A 22,480-nucleotide genomic window follows, 5' to 3' on the forward strand; every position below is an offset into this window, starting at 1 on the left:
CATAGTCTGGTTTACATGGAACTTTACCCCCACCCCTTAAAAAAATGTGTCAGAAACATGTAAGTAGAAATATATGGGTCTAAATAACGTCTCAGCTTCAGTCAGAATTGTTTTATAAGGAGCCAAAAAGTAAATGTCCTTTAAATCTTGGCAGAACTGGTAGCACTCATGAACACGATTCTAAGTTGGACAGGTAAGTTAAACTGAACTTTTTTTTTTTTTTTTAACTAAAGCCTGATGATTTCTAGGGCTATTTAAGCACCTCACCTGTACGGCTACAACGGGTGTTACACCCGAACACCTATACAGGATGGGAGCACAAACCGTGAGTGCTCACAGTGGGAGCAAAGTTCTCTGCGTGGGGACAGTAAAGAGCTTCGTTTGTAGATGAGCTATTCCCACGTTTTCCTTAGGCTCCTTGCACCTTCTGATGCACGTGGTTTGGCTGTTATTGAAGATTTCACTTGGAGTTGCTCCTGCGATCTGCTGAGAGAGCTCCCGTGTTCTTCAGTGGTACAAAGGCGCCTACAGTCCTGTAGCAAGACACCATGGGTTTTCTGAACACAACCTGCCAGGAACGTGCTTATCTATCTGACTAAAAAAGTAAGTTAGAAAACTGAAGATAAAACATGATTGATTATTTTGAGGAATAGGGATGGAGTGCTTGGGATAATACCTGTTACAAGGTAATAACTATCTCTGCATGGCACTGTGGAATCGCACAGCAGAGCCAACAGTTATTTTTAGAGCAATCAATGAATCTGCTAAGTCTCCAACAGGAGGAGAAAAAAAAAAAAAAGGTTAATCTGATAGAAAAATCAAGCATTTGAAAGGAATTTTGTCATTTTTTGAGAGACTTCCTCATGAAACAAACAGTTAAGGACACCTGAACGGTTGCCGCTGGCGTGCTTCTGGATCCTGCAGCTGCTCCAGGCTCTATCACACGTTTCACACCGTTTCAGGCTGCAGGATTTTACACGGGAGCTTCAGGTTGGATTTTCCCAGCTCCTTTCCTTCCTTTTCCCCTCCTGCCCCCCTCCAGCTGCTTTCGCGCCGCCTCCCACGCCACGAGCACTTTGACTGGGGCAGGTTCGACGTGAAACGCGCCTCTGCACCCAGCGCGAGCACACAGAGTCGTTTGTCCCTGCGCTCCCCTTAGCAACGCCGCTCCGCTCCCGTTGCTACGGAAGCGCGCCTCCGCCCGAGTTTGTCCTTCTCCGCGCTCCGTCGCCGGCCCCGCCCACTCCCCCACCCCGTAGCCAATCGAATTCTAGCGACCGGCCCCGCCCTTCACGCCGTTCTGCCAATCAGAAGACGCGCCTTGCTTGCCGAGCCAGAGGCGGGGCGTCCCGCGGGTGACGCGCTTCGCGCGACGGCGCCGGGCCCAATGGGAGGCCGCCGCGCAGGCGCGCGGGGAGCGGCGCGTCCTCCGCGTGCGGGTGCGCCGCCGGCCGCGCCATGTCGTGGCTCTTCGGGCTGAACCGCGGTGCGGCCCCCGCGGGCGGCGGCGATGCGGCGGCGGGCGCGGCCGGGCTCTCCCTGCCGCCCGCTCCCGGGGGCGGCGGCGCGGCGGGGGGCGGCGGCGCCGGGGACCGGCAGCTGCCCAAGGACAAATGGAGCAACTTCGACCCCACGGGCCTGGAGCGGGCGGCCAAGGCGGCGCGGGAGCTGGACGCGTCCCGTGCGTGAGGGGTCGGGGCCGGGGCGGGAGTCGCGGCCGGTAGTCGATACCTCGGGTGCTGTCAGGTCCCGCCGTCCACCGACCGTGCGCGCCCGCCGGGCTAGGCTGGGGCAGCCCCGGGCTGTGCGGCCATCGCCCGGGGTCGCGGCTCCGTGCCTGGGCCCTGGGGTCGGTCCTCCGGGTGACCGGCTTCCTCCGGGGCTGTGGAGGGAGAGGAAGGTGCTGGAGCACCTTGTCTGTGGGTAAACAGTCGAGCTAAGGCCACGGGTGTAGCGCGATAACTGCCGAGCGGCTGCCGGCAGGGTGGGTGGGGTGTCCGGCCTCGGAGCTGTGCGCCGGGCGCTCTCAGGCCGCGACAGCTTGGGTCGAAGAGACTGAGCGCTTCTTACTTGAGAAAGGAGCTTGGTGCTGTCGATAACCTCTTCCCACTGTCCGTTTCAGGCCATGCGAAAGATGCTCTTAGTCTTGCCCAGATGCAAGAGCAGACCTTGCAGCTGGAACAGCAAACAAAGCTCAAGGTGAGCTGGAACTCGTCGCTCGTTGCACAGCTGGCCCGTGTCAGGCCCCCCTGTGTGGGGGGCGGATGTCGAAGTCTCATTTTCTCGCAGTGTGCAGAGGGTGCCAAGCTTTCCCTGCTGCTGTTCGGCTTTAGCGAATTGTAGTGATTTGCCTTTTTAAAGCAATTCTGGCAGGTGAGGTACAGGTGATTTGGCCCATTTTCAGACATCTTTTGTGGCTTTATTTCCAACTTGCATGTCCAGAGTGGTTTTGTAAATGCTGGAATATCACCACCGTTTTTAGGGAATGACAAGGGTTTTCTGCAGGGAACGGTAGAGTAGTTGGGTGGAGGACAGACTTCTGTTCCTTTTATAAAGGAATTTGGGGATTGTTTGAGTGTTGATTTGTTGTTTTGTTTTTTTTTTTTAAATGAATTGTATTTAATCCTGAAATGGCTAACTATAATAATAAAATATGATTGTAAAAACTTCATATTTTAGTTTTCTTGAATCATAGGTCAGCTTTGAGAGTACTGCTCTGATTACAGATGGATTTCTTGAAACATAATTGTCACTAGCACTCTGTAGGGTAGCATATTGAGCTGATTTGTGATTATTGTCTTTTTGCCTTGATAGGAGTATGAAGCTGCCATAGAACAACTGAAGAATGACCAGATACGGGTACAAGCAGAAGAGAGACGAAAAACACTTAGTGAAGAAACAAAACAGCATCAAGCAGTAAGGAAATGAGGGGGAAGCCAAGTGATGGGAGACCTCGTTTTTGTCCTTTAATGGGAAAGGCAGCAATGCATTAGTTTCCCCTTTTGGGGAGTGCAGGAAAGAGGGTCACAGTCAACCATAGATGTGAGGCAATGCACAGACTGAGCATGTCTTCTACCCTGGCTTTGTGATGTTGAACTTGATTTGTAGCTGTATGCAGCTTGGTCATCTTGAACTTTTGTTGCCGAATTCTTGACCATCCAAAGGGATTTGTAGTAGTGGTTGCTCTTCTTGTGTGCTCTTTGAAATTTTCGTGAAGGAACTTGAGGGAAGTGCTCTTGAACATACTGAGATACACTTGTTTGTATCTGACAGCTGGTGGTGTTAAAAGGTTGAAGACTACTGGCTTATCAAGTATGTGTGTTAGCCTGGACAATGAAAAGTCTCTTAAGTTATTTGGAGTTCAGTCTTAAGTAGCCTGCAACACTATTTCTTCCAAGTTTGATCTTCTAGACAGGAAAAAATGCCTTAAGAGGAGAAGTGATGCAAATCTGAGTTATCAGAGGCTGTGTTGTGAGCAATGTTCGTGCTTTCTAGTATGTTTTAGCCAAGTTACTGAAGTGGCAATAACACTGAAATCGGGGAAATGTAAGCTAGCTTTTATGCTAATAGCTCACATATGGTGACTTTTTACTTTGAGAGCACAGGAAATTAGGGGATTAATTAATATTAATTGATTATCTAGCTTGGGGAGATAGCTAAAGCTGCTTATTTGGCACATGCTGCTTTTTATCCCATCGGAGTTTGAACTTTGAACGGGGCTGGCTCAGGAAGCAGGCTTCCCAGTCGTCTGCTCTGTTCATGAGTTAGCTCTTGAACTCTTGCAGTTCCAGGGCATCGTTTGAAATCAAAGCAGCCTTCTGAAATGCCATGGTTTTCAGTTGTTGAGGAGATGACTCGCAAGCTGTTCTGCTGACTGTGTGTTTGGAAAAGAGAGTAATATCATCCCTTGTACAGAGTCCTCCTTGCTGAGGGATGTGGGCCCTCAGACCACTTTCAGTTGAGTGTATATAACTTGGGTTTATGTGCCAGTTGCCGTGGAAAATTGATGAGAGAAAATAGTGAAGAACATGAAAGTCAAATCAGAAACAGAGCTCATCTGACAGGCAGTGTATCGTGACAGTTGTGTTGCTTGCAATTGCCAGTCCAGGTAATGTGTTTTAGAACATGAAAAGCATGTTTTTCTCCGTAAAGGAAAGTCTGCTTTTCTGGGCCGAAGGACACTTGTTCTTTGTTTTAACATCTGTGATACCTTAAAATGAAGTCAGACTATACAGACTTCTCAGCATAGAGGAGTTTTTGATGCTGGTTGAGGATGTTTTGACCCAAACTTTACCCTGTTCACGTTCAAACCCAGGATTATTTTTTGGTTTGTGTGTTTTGTTTTGTTTTGTTTTCCCCCTGTATGTTACAAACCTTATTGCCCAGGACTAGGTTCTCTCTTAAATGCCTAATTTTTTTTTTTCTTTCCCGAAGCGAGCCCAATACCAGGACAAATTGGCAAGGCAGCGCTATGATGAACAGATGCGACAGCAGGTATGACAGCTTCCTTCTCTAACCCAACTGGGAACTGTGTAGTAGCTTTCTTAAGTCAAAGTGATGATCTAGAACTGTGCCCTACCCTGTTGGCCAGATGGCTGGTGCTAGGTACTGTTGCTTTCATCTGTACTATTTGCTTGGCATCAATCAACAGTGCTGGCCAGGCAAATCAAAGGTCAGGAAATGGGACAAGCGGCTAGGAGCAATGCGGTTAAGAGTATGAATCTGAGAGATGTGGAGAGGAAGAATGCACTTCAACCTAAGCACTAGCTTCTTGAAAACATTTATAGTACTTAAGCTTACATAAATGCCTGTTTGGCTGAGTTCTTACAACTTTAACGCATCTTCTGCTGTCTCTGCCTGTAGCAACTTGCTAATGAAGAGAATCTAAGGAAGCAGGAAGAATCTGTACAGAAGCAGGAAGCCATGAGGCGTGGTAAGCTAGTGAGTTTTCTTTAGCTACTGACAGGATGGGTGGACAGGTGAATTCTTTGACTCCTTGTCCATGTCGCTTGATGTTCCATCAGAGTGATGTGTTAATGTCATATCGGCAAGTAACGGGTAAATTCCAGTAGTACTAGAACTACCAGTTGCTTCTAAAATGCATTTTTTGAGTGGCTGCACTCCTCAATGTCTGCTCTGTGGTACCTGGATTTCCCAATGAACTATCAGCATCTCCTGATATAGCAGCTGAAATTCTGGTTTTACACTGGGACAATCTAAAATAGAACCAGTTATGAGGAGGGAAGAGAAACAAAATGGTGCCTGGGAGGAACAGTTGAATCTGTGTCACCTAGTCTCTGTTCACTGTTTCCTGTAGAAAATAAAAGCTGAGTAATGACATTTTAGTCTGAAACTTGCTTTGTTTCTTTTCGTTGCTGTGGAATTGCCGCAATCACTGAGTCTGCAGAACTCCGGTGGGCCTCCACTAGTGCACAAGTCTTAGAAATGTAAGACAATTCGTGTGTGACCAAATGGGATTGATGGGAAGGCTGGTTTGCTCTGCACACAGAAGTGGACTGCTATGCTGTCCTCTCCTTGCTGCCATCTAGTGTACTCTGTCTGTCGGTGTCTTTGAAGGAAGTATTGTAGCAACCATATAACAAAGCTCACTGGTGGAATCCTGTAGTATCCACCTACTCATGGGCATCAAGATATAGATGCCAAGGTAGGTTGTCCAGCATTCAAGTGTCAAGATGGGTATTAGATATCAGGTAGCTGGGGGGGGTCCAGTCAGGATTTCTTGCAGTGACACTGAAGATAGAGGATGCTTGCTACGAAGTCCTCATCTCACCTCCTGGGTTGTTTTTGGGTTTCCCATTCGTTCTCCATTCACATCAGTCTTGATGTGTCTTGCAGTTCTGTGTGTCTGAAATAACAGAGCTGCCAAAATGCTGTTTGGGACAGCATTTTACAGGCAACTTAGTTTTGCTTCTCTTTCTTAAAGTAGTGCATGTTACACTGTGTGTAGTTACTTGCCCAGGGTTGTCCTTCATTGTCTGTAGCGTGTCACCCTTCCTCTCTGAAACGATGCTGATGAGCAGCAGCAGCACCTAGCACTGTGGTTTTTCCCTCGCTGTTGCTTTATCCCTTGTTGTCAAGCTCATCTGTGACTAAAGTTTGCCCTGAGCAATTTTTCTGGCGATGAACTTCTAGAACTGGAGGGTGATTATTGTATTGCTTTGTGCTATCCGGAGAAGGCCAGGGGAAATTCCTTGTCTGTCTTCTGTAATACTGTACCCGTTGGCTGCCTTTTGGGGAGGGTGGGAAGGAATTAATATATTGAAGTCTGCTGCTATGTGACCACACACAGCTGTTGCGAAGCCAGGATGAAGCAATGCATCTCTTTCACCTGCCTGCTACCTGGGATTAAGCCAGCCTGAAAGATTGTCCTCTTCTGTCTTTTTTTTTGTGTGTTTTTTTTTAAAGCTACTGTAGAGCGAGAGATGGAGCTGCGGCATAAGAATGAAATGCTGCGTGTCGAGGCAGAGGCCCGAGCCCGTGCCAAGGCTGAGCGGGAGAACGCGGACATCATTCGGGAGCAGATCCGCTTAAAAGCTGCTGAGCATCGCCAAACAGTGCTGGAGTCCCTCAAGTACGTGCAGACCAGGAGAAGGGCATGGGTTGCCTTGCTGCTTTTACAGATTTCTCCTGTCATGTAGGAAACCTTGATGTTTATTCCTCTGAGCTCTGAGGAATATCAAAAGTTAGTTTGTACGTTCTTTTAGTCTGAACAATAGGAATTATATTAAAGAGAACTCTCTTTCACTTGTGTTGCTACATTGTGAGCTGAATGTAAACCAAAGAGACTGTTTATAGAGTTGTGAATTTTATATAATTTTCCTAACAGATTACTTCAAGCCTTATGCACTAAGATTGAAACTAAATTACTCTGAAAGCTCTGAGTTCTTTCAGTTTCTGAACATATGCCATAACGGTATAAAGCAGTCTCTCCAAAGGGGTGGCATTTAGATTTGTAGTCTGTTTTTTGAGTCCTTTGAGATTTTGAATAAAACAATCTTTCTAAATACCTTTTCTTATAGTTCAGTATTAATAATGTATTAAAGAAAGAAATTGATATCATCGTAATGCCAAATGCTCTTCTGGCTTTAATGGCAGATCAAGTGTAGACATCAGATGGTTCTAAATGTATTTGCCATGCTTGTTCATGTTTTACTTCCCAGGTGAGCCCTCAACTAGCTTGGACTGTTTCTGAAGATGATCATTATAAAGTTGCTTGTGAATTGTTTTAATTCAGTCTTTGAAATTCCTTTCTCCTCTCCTTCTTGCCTTGCTGTTTGCTTACCATAGGACAGCTGGGATGCTCTTTGGGGAAGGATTCCGTGCTTTCGTAACAGACTGGGATAAAGTTACAGCCACGGTAAGATTGTGATGTGTATCAGTATCTTCCAGAAAAGTCTGTCTGTAAGTGTGTGTTAAACTCCTTGCTCAGTTTATAGACTTTATGCTGAGTAAACCATGGTGGGATTTGCTGCTCACTTAGTGCTCTCTGCAGTCCTCATTTAAGGAGATACTGTGCTTCAGATTTTTATTCAAATTAATTGTCATCTTCTCCATATAGATAATCCGTTTCTCATCAGTCACATAAAAGTTTTTGGCTTTGATTGATCAACAGCATATAATTGTCTTGTCTTTGGAGGCACCATCACCTTTACAAACATGTCTGAAAGTTTGCCAGCTATTACAAGTAATACATGCAGGTTCTGTGAAAAAGAGTAGATGAGTCTTTTTCACAGATTGTTGGTTGTTTGTTTTTTTTTTTCAAAGATTGTTCTAGAATTTGCTGTTTCCTATGGTATGTAGGGGAGTAGGGGTTTTATCTAATAGCCAGTTAGAGATAACTGCAGATCTTTTCTTTGAGATCTTGAAAGCAATTTTTGTGTTTGGCTAGGCTCTGAGCTGGCAAGTTTTCATTCAGCTTTTTAATGGTTGATGTTCATTGTCCTTTCATGATGCATGAACATACTGTAAATGTTTATAGGTAAACAGAGTGTTATGAAATGTTTAACACTGTTGTTACAGGACTTCTTTGCCAGTGGTGGCTTTCAACAACAGAGATCTAATCCTGGTTTTCTCCCCACCCCCAATGACTTTTGTATGTTTGCATACATACATGTTTGCACACATGCATACATTCGCAGTTAAACTGCAAACTGGAAATGTCTCTTCAGGGATATTGGGGAAAGTGTACTGGAGATGCCATAGTTGATCTGGTGGACACAAAAGGGATTTGTTTCCTCTAAACCCTCGAAAACTTTTCAATTGCATACCCCTTATAGTAAAAAATTTCTGAGAACACTCCTGCAGAAAATAAGAGATGCATCATGAAAGTTTGTTTAGTTTTGTTTTTAAATTATAGTATTCAGATGCATGATTTTAAGGCCACAGAGAAATTCCTTGGTGTTCTCCTATTGCATGCATTCTGTCTCTGAGCTGCCATTTCTTCCCACCAAGTTAGCTGTCAAGAACTTGCCTGCTACTCTCCTCCCAGGTGGACAGCAGACTGCCAGCTCTCTGTGATCAGGGAGTCTGAGGGTACTGTTTGCATCTACAAAGGAGCCCTCCTAGTCTCCTGAACTTCAAGACTTTGGAGGATGTGATCTAAAACTCGCTTTGCTGCTTCTCTCACAACTTTGTATGTCATTTTTATGTAGCTCAGAGAGCACTTAGAGAACTGTTGTGTGTGCTAAATACGTTGATTCAAAGCTGGACCAACATCTTTTCACAGGACAAGACAGCATGGCAGTGGCTTCTATGGAAATAAAGTTGTTCCTCAGTGTACTACTTACAACAAAACTTAACGGTGGAAATATATTTTTAGTGGCACGGCTTGTTAAAATGGACATTTTGCTTTAAGTCAGTCACCACCATCTGTGCCACCCACTGTTTTGTACACACAGGCTGATAGAAAAGACACTTTGCCTGAGTGCGCTGAGGGGAACAAGACATGCTTTAGTGGATCCTTTTGTGATCCGTAGGCTGTACCTGGAATGCCTGCGGGATTCAGAGCCTTTCGCAGAGCAGTGCTTAGTGCTTTTAGCTGCATATTCTCTTGACCCAGATACCAGCTTCCTGCATTATGGTCATTTTTACTTCTGACGAGCTCTTGTCATGTGAATTTGGGACATTTAGCTTAAAAAAAAAAAAAAGTACATATATTTTTGGAAAGGAGATAACACAGCTGGATCTCATGTTTTCTGTTGCTTTGGAAAACGACTATAAGGTAAAAATTAGCTGGTTATTTTAGAGTTATTCTAAATTAGCCCTGGATTTTCAGCTTTTCCTGCCTACTGTAAGGCATATTCTTTTCCTACCTCTTCCTATCCATGCAACCCCAAAGGTCCTGCTCAAAGTTTTTTGGGTTTGTTGGGTTTTTTAGTGATTTTTTTTTTTTTTAGTGGAATTCACTTTGCTTATCAGTCAGAGGTTCATTCCTTTGCTAGATACTTCATGATAAACAGATAGGCACTGTAATCAGACTGATTTATGGAGTTGGCATAGTAATTAGGTTCTTCTGCGAGTGTGAGAGTTGAGTAATTTTCCTGTTTTGATACATAGCTGTCAATCTTAAAGCTGTATTTCTCTGTATCTTGTAACATGAACATCAGTGAAGTCCAAAAGTCTGAAATGCTTATCTCTGCCTGGATGGGTCTGATGTATCAACCTGTAACTTTGCTTAGTACTGAATGTTGCTAAAGCAGGTGGTGTAAGAGTGCATGAGATCATGTGTCATGGTACCTTGTTTTTAGAGAGGCTGCTTAAAAAGGTGGAGTCTCTTTTGCGTTCTAAATTCCCTGTAAAATGAGATGAATTGGGTGTGGAGATCATCTTTGCTTCTTAGAACTTAGGGTACTGAATCGTTTATCTTTCTATCCAAAGCAAAGGTGATGTCACTCATTTAAGCAGAGCGAAACTTAACAGATGGTGTCTCATGGCTTAATCAACAATGCTGTGCTTGTCGTCCTTGAGGCTTTTGACCTTGTTCTGTACTTGTAGTAAGTCTGCTTCCTTTAAAAGCAATTGCTACAGCCTGCTCTTTTGTCTATCTAGGCTTGCTCTGATATGAATTATTGGCATCTACCTGTAAGCTGAACACAACTGATTACTGTGTGGAACAGTTGGCCTCTTTGCAAACACCTCTCAGTTTAAAAGTAATGCCCCTTGTTCCTTTGTGTTTTCAGGTGAATAGGACTTTTGGTAAATCAACTGACTCCCTTTCATATGTACACAGAGATGGAAATGGAGGCTTATGTTTGTGCACCTGAAGTAAAGTTTTATAGAAGTTATCAGTGCTCTCAGTGTCTGAGAATTAAGGAAACCCATACATGCTAAAGATTTCTGTAAAGTCTTGCTTTCAAATCCTGTCCTGAAGGCTGTTTGTCTTAATGCATACTGTACTTGGTGAAGTGTCAAAAGCCACACGCATTTTGAGCAGGGAGTACATACTTCTGGGTCCCTGACTGTGTGCATTTTCTGTGCTTCCTCTGCGTTTCACGCTGCAAGATGCAAGAGCACTAAATGCCTTCTTAATAGCACTAAATGCCTTCTTAGTAAGTGTGAGAGCGTGACTGTCTGAACAGGGGTAAAACATCTTACCAAAAGTAAACCCCTATTGGTCAGTGTTTGTCCTGAATCTTAATTCCCAACCACAGGGCATGCTACACACAATAGCATTACCTTGCCAAGTGTTTTTCGTAATCCTTCCTTCTTTTCTTTTTAGGTGGCAGGCCTAACCCTGCTGGCAGTGGGTGTTTACTCTGCCAAGAATGCCACAGCAGTAGCAGGGCGATACATAGAAGCACGTTTGGGCAAACCTTCCCTGGTGAGAGAAACCTCGCGCATTACTGTGCTGGAGGCACTGAAGCATCCTGTCAAGGTAAAGTTTAGCTTTGTTTTTTTGTGTTGCACTTGGCCATGAGGATGCAAAACTCCTTTTGTAGCTCTGTGTCAGGCAGAGAGCAGTCCGTGGGTCTGAGTAAACATACTACTAGAAATAGCATAGGTGGGCTGAGCTCATTGTCATTTTATATTACCTTCTCGTCCAGGTGAGTTGTCAAAACTATGGTTCATGTCTACATGTCAGTTATTGACTTTGTCCTCTTTAGGTTGGCAAGCGGCTTACCAGCAAGGCTCAGGATGCCCTTGAAGGAGTCGTTCTCAGTGTGAGTACTGTTTTGCTATCTTGGTCTGTGAAGGATGACTTCAGAATCTAAATAAGCAGGGCTGTTTCCTTACACTCACTTCAGAAGCTGTAATTCCAGTAATTCTGGAGACATAGCACCCTTGGGCACCGAGACTGTAAATACACTTCTGTGTTCAGTGTGACACGCTGTTAACCTTTTCTCTTCTGTGCAAAGCAATTGGAAGTCTTAGTTCAGTGCTTGCCCTGCTGCAGTTTTTCCCTGTATTCAGCATGTTACTATACAGAGGTCCAGTTGTCTCATCTAATCTGTTATGGATTACTGAACCTAGATCTGCTTGTAGGCCAAAAAACTGAAGAAACATATGCATTTGCTCATCTTGTAAATGGTTCTTAACTTGGTAATTAGGGCTGCTTCTGTATATGTGCTTCTGAATTTGTTTCTTGGATATCAAGCAAATTTAAGTGCTTCTTGAGGCTGCTGAGAGAAAATACTCCTGCAGGAATAGCTTTCTCCCAGTATCTCTACAAATACAGTAATGAGTATGAACACAAGTGTTTGACTTATATGAAAGAATTAGTACTGCAAAGAGTTGCTTATGTTTTGATATATCCCTCTCTAGGTATCTGATAGAAAGTGGATATTTAGGCGTTATCAGTTCTTGTAGTATTTACTGCACTGCCTCCTGCACTGCTGCTTTTTCTTATTAAAGAATTGTAGCCAAGTGGACAGAACTTTAAATTAAGTAAATCCTGACATAGAAGGGGAAATGACCCTGATTTGAAGTAATAAGCAGCCGAAGTTAAGGCTTAAAAGCTTGAGACTGTAGGAGTGCTGCCTACGTCTTGCTGGTACTGATCTGTGAAGCTGATAGATAGGATCTCTTGGTACTTTCTGTTCCTGAAGTTTAACCCTTTTCTTGCAGCCACAGTTAGAAGCACGTGTGAGAGACATTGCCATAGCAACGAGAAACACAAAAAAGAACAAAAGCCTGTACAGGAATATCCTTATGTACGGTCCCCCTGGCACAGGAAAGACACTCTTTGCCAAGGTAAAACCCTGCCAAGATTCTGACAACCTGCACATTGCAGGGTGCACTGAAAACTTCAGGCTATAAGCACCGTCTCTAGTCTGAAACCTATTGCTGTAGTATTGCATAAACTTTGTGTTCCTGTGTCTCTGTTGGGAAGGGAGGGAAGGGCATCCAGCCTGCTTCAACTCTAAATTAGTACAGTCACTTGGATTCTAGTGATGAGCGTAGGCAGAAGAGCCCTTCCATCTGGAAAAGGCACTTGACAACTGTGACTTGTGAAATCGCAACACCAGCCTGCCGTCTCATTTCCACCTCTCTTAATTTCATGTACTTGTCTAAATAGGGTCTTTCCTGCTGTTGCTGTCGCTTACTAATCGCAGAGCAGAGAAGAGATAGGTATGGCTTCACTATGCATATGCACTGCCAGGATGGTTTTTGCATGAATTTGAGTCAGGATTTGATTTTTGACTTGCTCTTCAGTGCTTCTCTGCTAGATCTGGGGTTTCATATACTTGTTTAATAGTGGAAAATCTGACATGCTGATGCAAGTTGAATTTTTTTCTCTATCGCTACATTAAACCCATATCCTGATAGTTTTTTGCTGCCTGCTCTGACAGTATGCCACCTAGTTTGGATTTCTAAAGCCAGTAGGGAGGGACAGGTCTGGGAAATGGCAACAGCAGCATAAGAAGAAGAAGGGAGAAGTGTAAGAGCTGAGAGAAGTGGTTGTCAGTGAACTAAGGAGGAGGAGTTTATTAAGTAGTCCAGAAGTTCTCTCTTAACACTTTTCCCCCATAGTATAGAAACTCCAAGGGGATGGTGGTGGTAGCTGTAAAAGATTGGAGGGGTCAGAAGGAAGATGGATGTAAAAGTGAGACCTGTATGCTGTAGAGATGAGAGAATACTACCCTGGGAAGATGACTTTTTTCTGAGCTGTGACTTTTGTACTTGAGTTAATGGTAGTGACAATACAGGCTGCAATTACTGCTGTTTCAGAAAGGTAATATGCCCTAGTGTGGTGGTCTTTTCTGACTCCTACAGGGCAAAGGCATCTATGAGTCTGTGGTGGTAAGCAGTAATGCTGTGTAACAGGATTCTTGAGACAGATGTAAACACGCTTGGATGCAGCTGTCAACGCTTCCAGCTTTGTTGGACTGATACAAAACACTAAATGTTAGTAACAGGAACTGGCTGGTTTTAATGGGCAGAGCAGAGCTTTTTCCAGCCTTCTACTGCACAGCAGATAATTGGTTGGATTCAGCTAAGCATGTTCTGTTGGGGCTGTTGCTGATCTACTTGGGTTGACTTGTTCGTTTTAGCCTTTGGATGACTTTCCTTTACTCAGCAGACCTGGGTAGCCAGGTCTGGGTCAGCTAATGGCTCTGCATATAAGCATGCTGTGATGGGACTAAACTATTTTATTTCCCTCCTCATCTTCTGTGGTCTTGCAGTGAAAGAGAGTGCTTAACTCACTGTTTTTGTTTCCTTCCAGAAATTAGCTGTGCACTCCGGCATGGATTATGCTATTATGACCGGTGGTGATGTTGCCCCCATGGGGCGGGAAGGAGTTACTGCCATGCACAAACTCTTCGACTGGGCAAACACCAGTAGGAGAGGGTAAGTAGAGGTTTCTCTGCATCCCGAGTTTGATTTCTTGCTCCAAGTAGTGCCCTGCAGCGATGTAGTTCAAACCTCTAATCTCTGCTGTTAAATTGTACTCTTGCATGGATGAGGTGACGCTGACCAGGTGTAACATCTTCTAAAGTTTTCCTAGAATGGATGAATTCTTGCTGCTTAGTAATATTTAGAAGGCTGAAAGCTTTTGCTTTTCTGCTCCCTCAAATCCTTCTTGTGTACTTCAGGTTTTCCAGATCAGTTATAGCTTAACTCTGCTGATCTCACCAGGCAGATGGAGAGATATTGCCCACTTGAAGGCTGGGACACATGTCTTTCAGTGATAGTATTCTGACAGTAGCTAGAAAATTTAGCACAAACGGAGGTGCAATCAGGTGTTTACACTTTCTGGATATTATGTTCCCTGTTGCAATTGCTCAGATTTTAGATTCTGATAATGTTTGGATCTGACTTTTTGTTTATTTGTGAGTCTCAAGCAGAATTAGTGAATTATAAGAAATAAAAGAGGATAAGGGGGAGACAGATGCTAAAGGCATTGACATTGGCTAGGTGTAAAAGTCACAAGCTGCTGTGCTTTTCAGTCACCTTTAAAAGCAAACTTTTATCTGCAGAAAAGCATTCATGTTGAGGCTAAATCTCAACTCCCTGATTTTTTAAGAGTATGTAGTTAATTTGCTCATACTAATGTAAATGGATTTTTGCAGTCCAGAGGTAGCTAAGAAGCTGCTTGTCCAGCCAAGATATTAAAATTTGATAGAGAACTTGCAGTGGGTGTCAGTTTTGGTTTTTTGTGCTGTTTTGATTGCACATCTTCTGTAAATGTGGTAACCAGTGATTTATATGTTCTCTGATTGCTTTAGATGGATATTATCTTGCAGCGTCTGTTTTAATCCTTTCTGCATTCATCATCTAAATGTTTCTATTTCTCCTTTAAAAAACCCCTAAAAGTTGCAGAGAAAATGTCCTAAGGATATTAACTCTTTAAGCTTCTCCTACCCTGAGGAGCTATGGAATGAAAGGTGTAAGAATTTAAATGAGCTTAGAAAAAGAAGTTGGCAGAGATGTGAGAATGCTCAACTGGATGAAGACTGCTGGATGCTTCCACTAAAGAATTTTCTTTCACAGCACTGCCTGGGTCTGAATTTATTCTGTGCTGATAACACCTTCAATGCATTTGAACTTCATACGTTTCAGATAGCCATCTTATGAAAGTCGTGATCGAAGGTTACGTGTGTCCATATACATCAATATTCTAACTTCCAGTAACATTCAAGTATTTAAGCAGATTTTGTTCTGCATCTCCAACAGTGTTAACTGTTAGTACTGTATTGCTGTTATTAGCTGAAAGCTGTTGTGATAGAAGACACTTCTCTGCAAAGACTGTAGCTCAGTGTATTTTCAGAAAAAATGGAGTTGAGTAACAGATGTTAATAGGCCCTGAAATCCCTTGAAAGCAAGCTGGTTTTGAAGCTAGGCAAGAAGGTAATACAAGCTGTGACAGCTTTATGAGCACCTTGGTTCTGTTATTGATAAACATCTTTATACACTTTGTCTCTTGGGAAGAGCACTACCCTTGGGTTATAAGTGAATTTATTTTTGTGAATTATTCATTGACTTTATTAATTCACTTCTCCACAGGTAGTAACACCATTATATTATTGCTAGTGTGGTTTGGAAAGGAAAAACCCAACAAGATAACAAAGCAAGTTGCAGGGGAGGACTCTGGCTTCAGGTTTTCAGAATGGTATAAGGAAGAAAAATGGCAGGAAGATGTCATTGTCACCAGGATTTCTTGCATGCTTGTGTCCCTGTCTTGCACCCTTGCACACATTCCTCTGAATAGGAGGGAATGGTAAAATAAGTACTTCTGACAAGCACTTGGGGAGCCAGGTCTAAAGTTCAAAGATCTACTCCAACTTGGCAGTAACATAACAGCACTGCTAGATACATCCCATTGGCAAACCATGCAAAACTCAGATCTACGTTTTTAAATCTTGAGGAGGTTAAGGTGGTGTGCCCTGGAACTGTTTCTGTTCAGCCTGCTTCTGAACAGCGGGAAACAAAACTCCAGAGGCCTGGAGTCAGGTTTATGGCCTAAGGTGTCTTAAGCTAATGCCTTTTCTTGACCGTTGGGATGGGCCAAGTGTCTGCAATGGAAGCATTGCCGTAGCTTAGCTGAGAAATGTTGCCTTAAGAAATGTCTTTGCTTGTGTGATCCTCAGGCTTACAGCTGGGCACAGTTTTTGGTGCCTGGTAGTGGGACAGGAGAAGCCTTGAGCCCTTTGAGCCTCACTTACCTGTCTCCTGTTACTGTGTAGCACTTTCCTTTTACAGCCTCTTGCTGTTTGTGGATGAAGCGGATGCATTTCTGCGGAAGAGGGCAACAGTAAGTACTTTGTCTGTTATCTGTGCATGCAGCAGAGTTAGTCAGCAAACAGCCTTCTTTAACCTGATTAGCTACCTTCAACAGGCAAAAGATTAAAACTGGCAGGTGCCCTACTACTCACCTAATTAAGTGATGCAGAGACAAGGAATTAGTGTCTTCCAGCTGAACGGAATGAGCATCTCAAGACTGACTTGAGAATTCCTCCCTGCAAAAGATGGGTGACATCATCTTCTTGGAGGTTTTGCAGTTGACTGGGCAGTAGGAAAGGAGGAGGTGTATCTTGAAAATAAGAGGAGATTGTTCACAGTGCAGAGATGGTACCCTGCAGGGTTTGTTCTTTGTCCCAACAGATATTTATTTGGGGAGATTTTCATAACAGAACTGCTTTTTACTACGTTATCAAAGCTACACTAGCCTCTTCCCCCTGTACAAATGATTTATGTTTTCAAAGTAAACAACCATACTGTACATGGAATCTGGATCTGCTACTTGAACCCCAATGGTCTATTGAAAGAGCTATCCCTAGAAGATTACTTTGTGTGAATTCTTTGCTGTGGCTTATTCTTCTGTAAGTATCTTATTGGACCTCCCAGCTGAAATAATGTTCAGCCCGGAAAGCCACCTGGGCCAATGGGTAGAGCCTTGGATTTAAAATCAAGAGAATCACTGAGTGACTGAGAGTAAATATTTAATCTCTCTGCTGGAAGCTTTAATTCCTAACCTTTTCCTGGATATATAAAGTGATCCTTTTTTTTCAAGATATTACGGTGCTTTGGATTCTGCTGTGATGCAAACGTTTGACAATAACAGAACTCACTTTGTCAATAGTGCTGCTTAAAGCTGTGACCTGTCTTAGGTCCCCAAGCAATTGATCTTCCTTTGGATTTCATCTTTGCAGGAGAAAATCAGTGAAGATCTCAGAGCAACTTTAAATGCATTTCTTCACAGAACAGGGCAGCACAGCAACAAGTAAGTATCCAGTTTCAGCCCTTACAGCAGTTGATACTCCCCTGAATTGAGGAAAGGCTGTTAGAGGTCTGTAGTGTGCAAATGAAAGTTGGAAATGCTACTAAGGGCTTGAAAAGAATCTGCATAGAATATCCCCTTTTTAGTTCATATGCTGAGTGTAGCTTGCTCCTCCTTGATCTTTTCCCATGACCTAGGAGATTAGAACTCCGAAGGGCTGGACACAAGGTAGAGATCAGTGCTTGTGAAAAGGGTGTGTGTTTGGCCTGCGTTAGCAGGTGTGTAAAAGGGATCTTGAACTGCCTTTCTGGACAAAACTTCACCTGTGTATGGTGTGTGGTGGTGAGCAGTTCCCTTTCATAGGTCACCCATACTGTGCATGGCTCCCTTCCAGCACTGTAGGGAAATTCTTTCCTGAAACGGGTGAGATTTGAACATCTTGATTGCCTTAATGAGCACGTTCTCTTTCTTGGTCAGTTACTGTTGTTTAAACAAGGACAGTATTGGGCTCATGAAAATCAATGTCACAAAATCAATAATCAAAAGAGAATGCAGGGGTGGTACTGGCTGGATGTTTCGTAATCTCTTAAAAAATGCCTCAGCTGGTGCTTTTTTGAGTTGCTCTTCCTCTCCAGTGCTTTGGTGGCCTCTTTCCATGCTGTCCATGTGTGTATAGTGGGGGATGGATTTGAAATTTTGAGGCGAAAGAGTTTAAATCTGACCCCGTGTCTTTCGCATGAGCTGTCTGCTCGGTACGTCTGCGTGCATCATTGCACATCAACGTAGGAATCACAGAGCTGTTTCCTTCGTGGTTACTAATAGATTTGCTAAACACAGATGATTGCAGGGCTGACTTGACAGATGCATACGTGTGTGCATTTATTGCCAGTCCATCCACGCTCACTTTGTCACATTAACACTAACTTCCTCCAGAGCACTAGTTAGAGCCATTTCCTGGCTACCATAATAAAGACAGACGATCTTTCCTCAACCTTTTTCAAATCATCTTTGATTTGATATGTGTGTGTGAACTTTTACTTAGTTATTAAACTTCTCTTTTTACAAAGAAATTGAGCCACCAACAAAAGCTGTCTGTCTGTATGTGGGAAGTTGAGTTTCTCAGTGATGAACCGCTCCCTTAGGTTGTAGTGGAACATGTTATAGTAACCTCATTACATTGAAATAAATATTCTAGAAGGTCATTGTTTCGGGACAACAGCAAGGCATTTTCTGTCCTTGAGTTCTCTCTTGAACTTGTTAAAAACAAATCAGTTCTAACTGATAAGTGCTTGTATGTAGCTTCTCTGTCACAGTGAGATGCCTCGGACGGTGTGCCTTTCCAAAATTAGTAGATTGCTAGAAAGCAAGACGTTGAACCTGCAAGAACCTTGTAAGGTCCTTGGTTTTCTCTTTGGGAGGATAGCAAGCCTCTTCTGAAATGATGTATAGAATTGCTCTGTAAGTGCTGAGTTGAGTATAATTGTTATTAAATGATGCTGTACCTGCTGTTTGCAGAATAAATATAATAAATATATATTGGCAAAATACATATGTTCTGTAGGACCCAGAGCAAATGGTGCTTAAGATAGAAATACAGTTTTCCAAGGTGAAAACTGTAGATATCCTTAGCTCTTAGGTGATCTCTAATAATGTCTTATGCTCTGTACCTGCAAAGATGGTAAAGATGTTTAGATGGAACTGCAGAACTTTTAAGAATAACAGAATGTCTGTTTTAGCTAATTCCCCCCTTTTTCTGTGAAATAGGCCTTTTCAGACTTGTAATGTCTAATTGCTGTGAATCTAGCAAAGTTGTCTGTTTGACCAGATTTGTAATTGCACTGCAGGCCAGTGACTAGCAGGAGGTGGTAAGGGATGATTCTTTCCCCTGATGTTAAATTGCCTTAGCAGAGCTCTGGGCATGCTTGTTTTGGTGCTGCTGGGTGCCGTGCCTCCACTCAAAACAGTTGGGATGTCGTTTTATCAGATGTTGAATTTAAACTGTGAGCCATTCTAGAAGGCTGGACATGTCCTTGTGATTCATGCACTGCTTTTTACTTCTGAACAGCCTTCTTGCTGCTTTGGGCAATAAGGAGTCCTGTATCCATGAATGGGAGTTGACTTGAATAAGTCTAATAGTGCATGTAAATCTAGCTGTTTTGCTGAGACGCTGAGGACTGCTCTTACTTTACCAGTGAATTGTCACCAGCATAACTAAGTACTGTGAATTGCTGGCTTAAACTTCCCAAAGAACTTTCAGCATCTTCTTGCTGGATAGCTGACTCTGCCTGTGTCTCTTGCTCTTGCTTGTTTGTATCATTTTGATGATAGAAGTGAGCAAGGCCTGAATATCAAGTTGCATGTCAGTCCTTTATCCAAGCAGTATTTCTGCAGGGGTTTGGGGCAAGTCCTTGTTAGTAGAAAAGGAACAGTTTCATGCCTGCGTAGCTCTTGGGTTGGTGAAGATATCTTCAGAAATGACAGCAAAGAACACAACCCCCTGCAGGTTAGGATTTAAACAGACTGCAAGAAAGTCAATATTCCAATATCTGTGGTCAAAAGCCCGTTTCAAATTATAATGCACTATTAAGCTGGTAACATCAATTAAAGCATTAAAGTAGAATTGACATGAGGAAGAAATGTCATTGCAAAGCAAAAGAAAGGGCTTCTGGCTTCAAAATGCAGCAGGAGAGAGCAGGACCTGGAAGCTGGCATGTCTGTACCATGAAGCAAAGCTTGGTAAAACAAGCCACCTTTGTTTGATGGGTACCCATTGTGAATGCTTGTCTTTTTGCACACATTAGACTTGGTAGCAGGAATGTGTTGTCAGGCTTGCTTGAAGGAAACAAGTCCACTTTTACCAGCTGCTGAAGAATGACCTTCCCACACACAGACCCAGCAGTGGTACGCTCCCCTTATTCTTATGCCAGGATGAGTCCATTAAATGCTCTGCAGCTCCTTGAGCTGTCAGAGGTTTCAGTAATGCTGTTGACTTTCAGTTTGGCAGCCATTCATACCTCCAGAGCAGGACTAAGCCCCTCACGATTCTAGTGTGCTGTGCAGTTAGCAGCTTGAAGTCAGTTCCCCAAACTGGGATTTAAACTGGAGATGTATATGTGCCATAGAATATCTCTCCATGTTGTCCAGCCTTCTTCCAAGGTTTCAGACTTAGAGGTCTCTGGGAGGTTGTACTCTTGCTAAATGTTTGTGATATTCCTAGCTTGAGGGAGATTGTGGGTAAAGTGATAAATGGGGCTTCTATGGCAAGGACAAACTGGGGAAGGCTGATATTGGGAGGCTAAATACTAAGCTAAACGTATTTTGGCTCTAAATAGCTTAAACTGCACTGCCTTTTAGTATGTCGCTCGAGATGCTGTTACAAAGCTGTTTCTGAGGAATCTTCAGACATGTTGGGTGAGGAAATGTCTTTGATGCTGACCATGGCAGGCCCCAGTGTTCAGAACGGTTCATTGATTTTTATTTTTATGGGTTTTTCAGGCTTTCCTCTCTTGTTTCGTACTTGCAGGTTTATGCTTGTTTTAGCAAGTAACCAGCCTGAGCAATTCGATTGGGCTATCAATGACCGAATAGACGAAATGGTGAACTTCGATCTGCCCCAGCTAGAAGAACGGGAGCGGCTTGTGAGGATGTATTTTGATAGGCATGTCTTGAAGCCAGCCACAGAGGGTAAACAGTGAGTATCCCTGCAGAACTCTCCCACCCCATAGGGTTCTCTTTCTTTTACTGTTTTTCTTCATCTCCTTTTCTGTATATTCTGTCCCACTGTCTATAAACTCACTTTAAACAAGTAGTACAGATAAGAGTCGGAGAGATGCATCTTGCTATCCTGTTACAGGATGAAATGCCATCCTAGAATTCCGTGCCGTGGTTTGTTGTGCCCTCAAAAGTTAGGAGACCAGTTACTGCATTGAGGCCATAATCCAAGTAGGAACACTGTTGGAACTCCTCATATCCAAGCACGTGTCTTTGCTTGGCTTAACAGAGAAAAATCAGACCAAGTGACTCGTTTCCTTGTGTGCTGTGCAGTCTTGCACTTCTTTGGTCTTAATCCAGGTATGCACCTTTCTTAGTACCACAAAATTGGGCTTTCTAGGCCCGGGAGAACTACTTCTGTACTCAGGCTGGATCTTTCTGTAGAGATTGATCCAATCTGATCTTTGATTTCGTTGTAAGTGTTGCTCTTCACAAAGCCTCCCTCTGATTCCCTCACCTTCCTGTCCTGTCCTGTGGCTACACGTAAACTAATCCTTGTTCTTCTGCTTTTTAGGCGTTTGAAGCTGGCCCAGTTTGACTATGGGAAAAAGTGCTCAGAGATTGCCAGGTTGACAGAGGGCATGTCTGGCCGAGAGATCTCTCAGCTTGCTGTGGCATGGCAGGTAAGTAGGGCTTTTATCACTGAGCTTCTTGGTTTGTTTTCCCTTCCTGAAAGGTTTGAGTGTTTGATGTTGGAGTCTCAGATACTGTCTCACTTGGGAAGTGTCATTGTGTCCATACAGTAGTACTAGAATGCTGGGTTCTATCAACATAATTCCTCATTTTGTAAATAGGAACAGTTTTAATAATGACTAATGGGAAATTACTGAATTTAAGTAAAGCAAGTGAGTTAGGAATGAGTTTGGGCAAATCATGCTGGCTGTTACTGGTGTTCCAGCTCAATAGCAGAAGTGCCTAATGCTGTTGCCTGTTGGTGTGATAGTATTAGGACACTGAAACATCCTTCTGGCCTACTTTGTTCTAAACACATTTTTAGTGCAACTTGAGTAATTGAAGGAATGAAACTAAGTGGAAAATGGAGCTGAAAAGACTAGGTGCTTCTACATGCATGGTATCCATATAGAAGTAAGAAATACAATCACTTTGAGTGCAATTGTTCACATGCTCAACAACCTTAAGCACTTTTTTTTAATCAGACTTTCACATTCTTTTGTCACAGCTGCCAGTTTCTTACTGGATTGTGTATTTTTATAAACTAACCTAGTAATATTGATTTAAGAAATACACTCCAAATTGTATGTCATGTAACTTACTAATGTCAGCTTCCTTTCAGGTGTTGTAAAAACAAAGTTGTTTTAATTTAGTTTAGCAGTTTACAAAGTTTGTGCATTTCATTCCTCCTCCTACTGTTTTCCCATCTTTTAAGGTACAGGAAGTATTTATCCTTTCTAGTCCATTTAACTGCTGCAGTCATGAGCTGAGGTCCAAAGCAGCCATTTGAGTGCTGTTAGCCTTTATTTTATTCTGTGTATGTTAACACACAGCTGGTTAATTTTACTATGTGAATTG

General features: G+C 43.2%; 1 protein-coding gene across 1 annotated transcript in view; it reads left to right on the forward strand.

Annotated features, from left to right (window-relative positions):
* Positions 1-1,458: 1,458 nt before the first annotated feature.
* ATAD3A (ATPase family AAA domain containing 3A) overlaps positions 1,459-22,480 on the forward strand; it is a 28,338-nt gene continuing 7,316 nt past the window's right edge. Inside the window, exons 1-15 of the mRNA XM_086625551.1 lie at positions 1,459-1,681; positions 2,123-2,199; positions 2,815-2,916; positions 4,435-4,494; positions 4,864-4,933; positions 6,427-6,592; positions 7,309-7,378; positions 10,739-10,894; positions 11,124-11,180; positions 12,085-12,210; positions 13,685-13,809; positions 16,162-16,213; positions 17,112-17,182; positions 20,703-20,870; positions 21,465-21,573. Coding sequence (XP_086481677.1) covers positions 1,459-1,681; positions 2,123-2,199; positions 2,815-2,916; positions 4,435-4,494; positions 4,864-4,933; positions 6,427-6,592; positions 7,309-7,378; positions 10,739-10,894; positions 11,124-11,180; positions 12,085-12,210; positions 13,685-13,809; positions 16,162-16,213; positions 17,112-17,182; positions 20,703-20,870; positions 21,465-21,573 — 1,632 coding nt within the window. The remainder of the gene's footprint in view (positions 1,682-2,122; positions 2,200-2,814; positions 2,917-4,434; positions 4,495-4,863; positions 4,934-6,426; positions 6,593-7,308; positions 7,379-10,738; positions 10,895-11,123; positions 11,181-12,084; positions 12,211-13,684; positions 13,810-16,161; positions 16,214-17,111; positions 17,183-20,702; positions 20,871-21,464; positions 21,574-22,480) is intronic.

Source organism: Tauraco erythrolophus, chromosome 23 (assembly GCF_009769465.1).
Source record: "Tauraco erythrolophus isolate bTauEry1 chromosome 23, bTauEry1.pri, whole genome shotgun sequence".
Lineage (NCBI taxonomy): Eukaryota > Metazoa > Chordata > Aves > Musophagiformes > Musophagidae > Tauraco > Tauraco erythrolophus.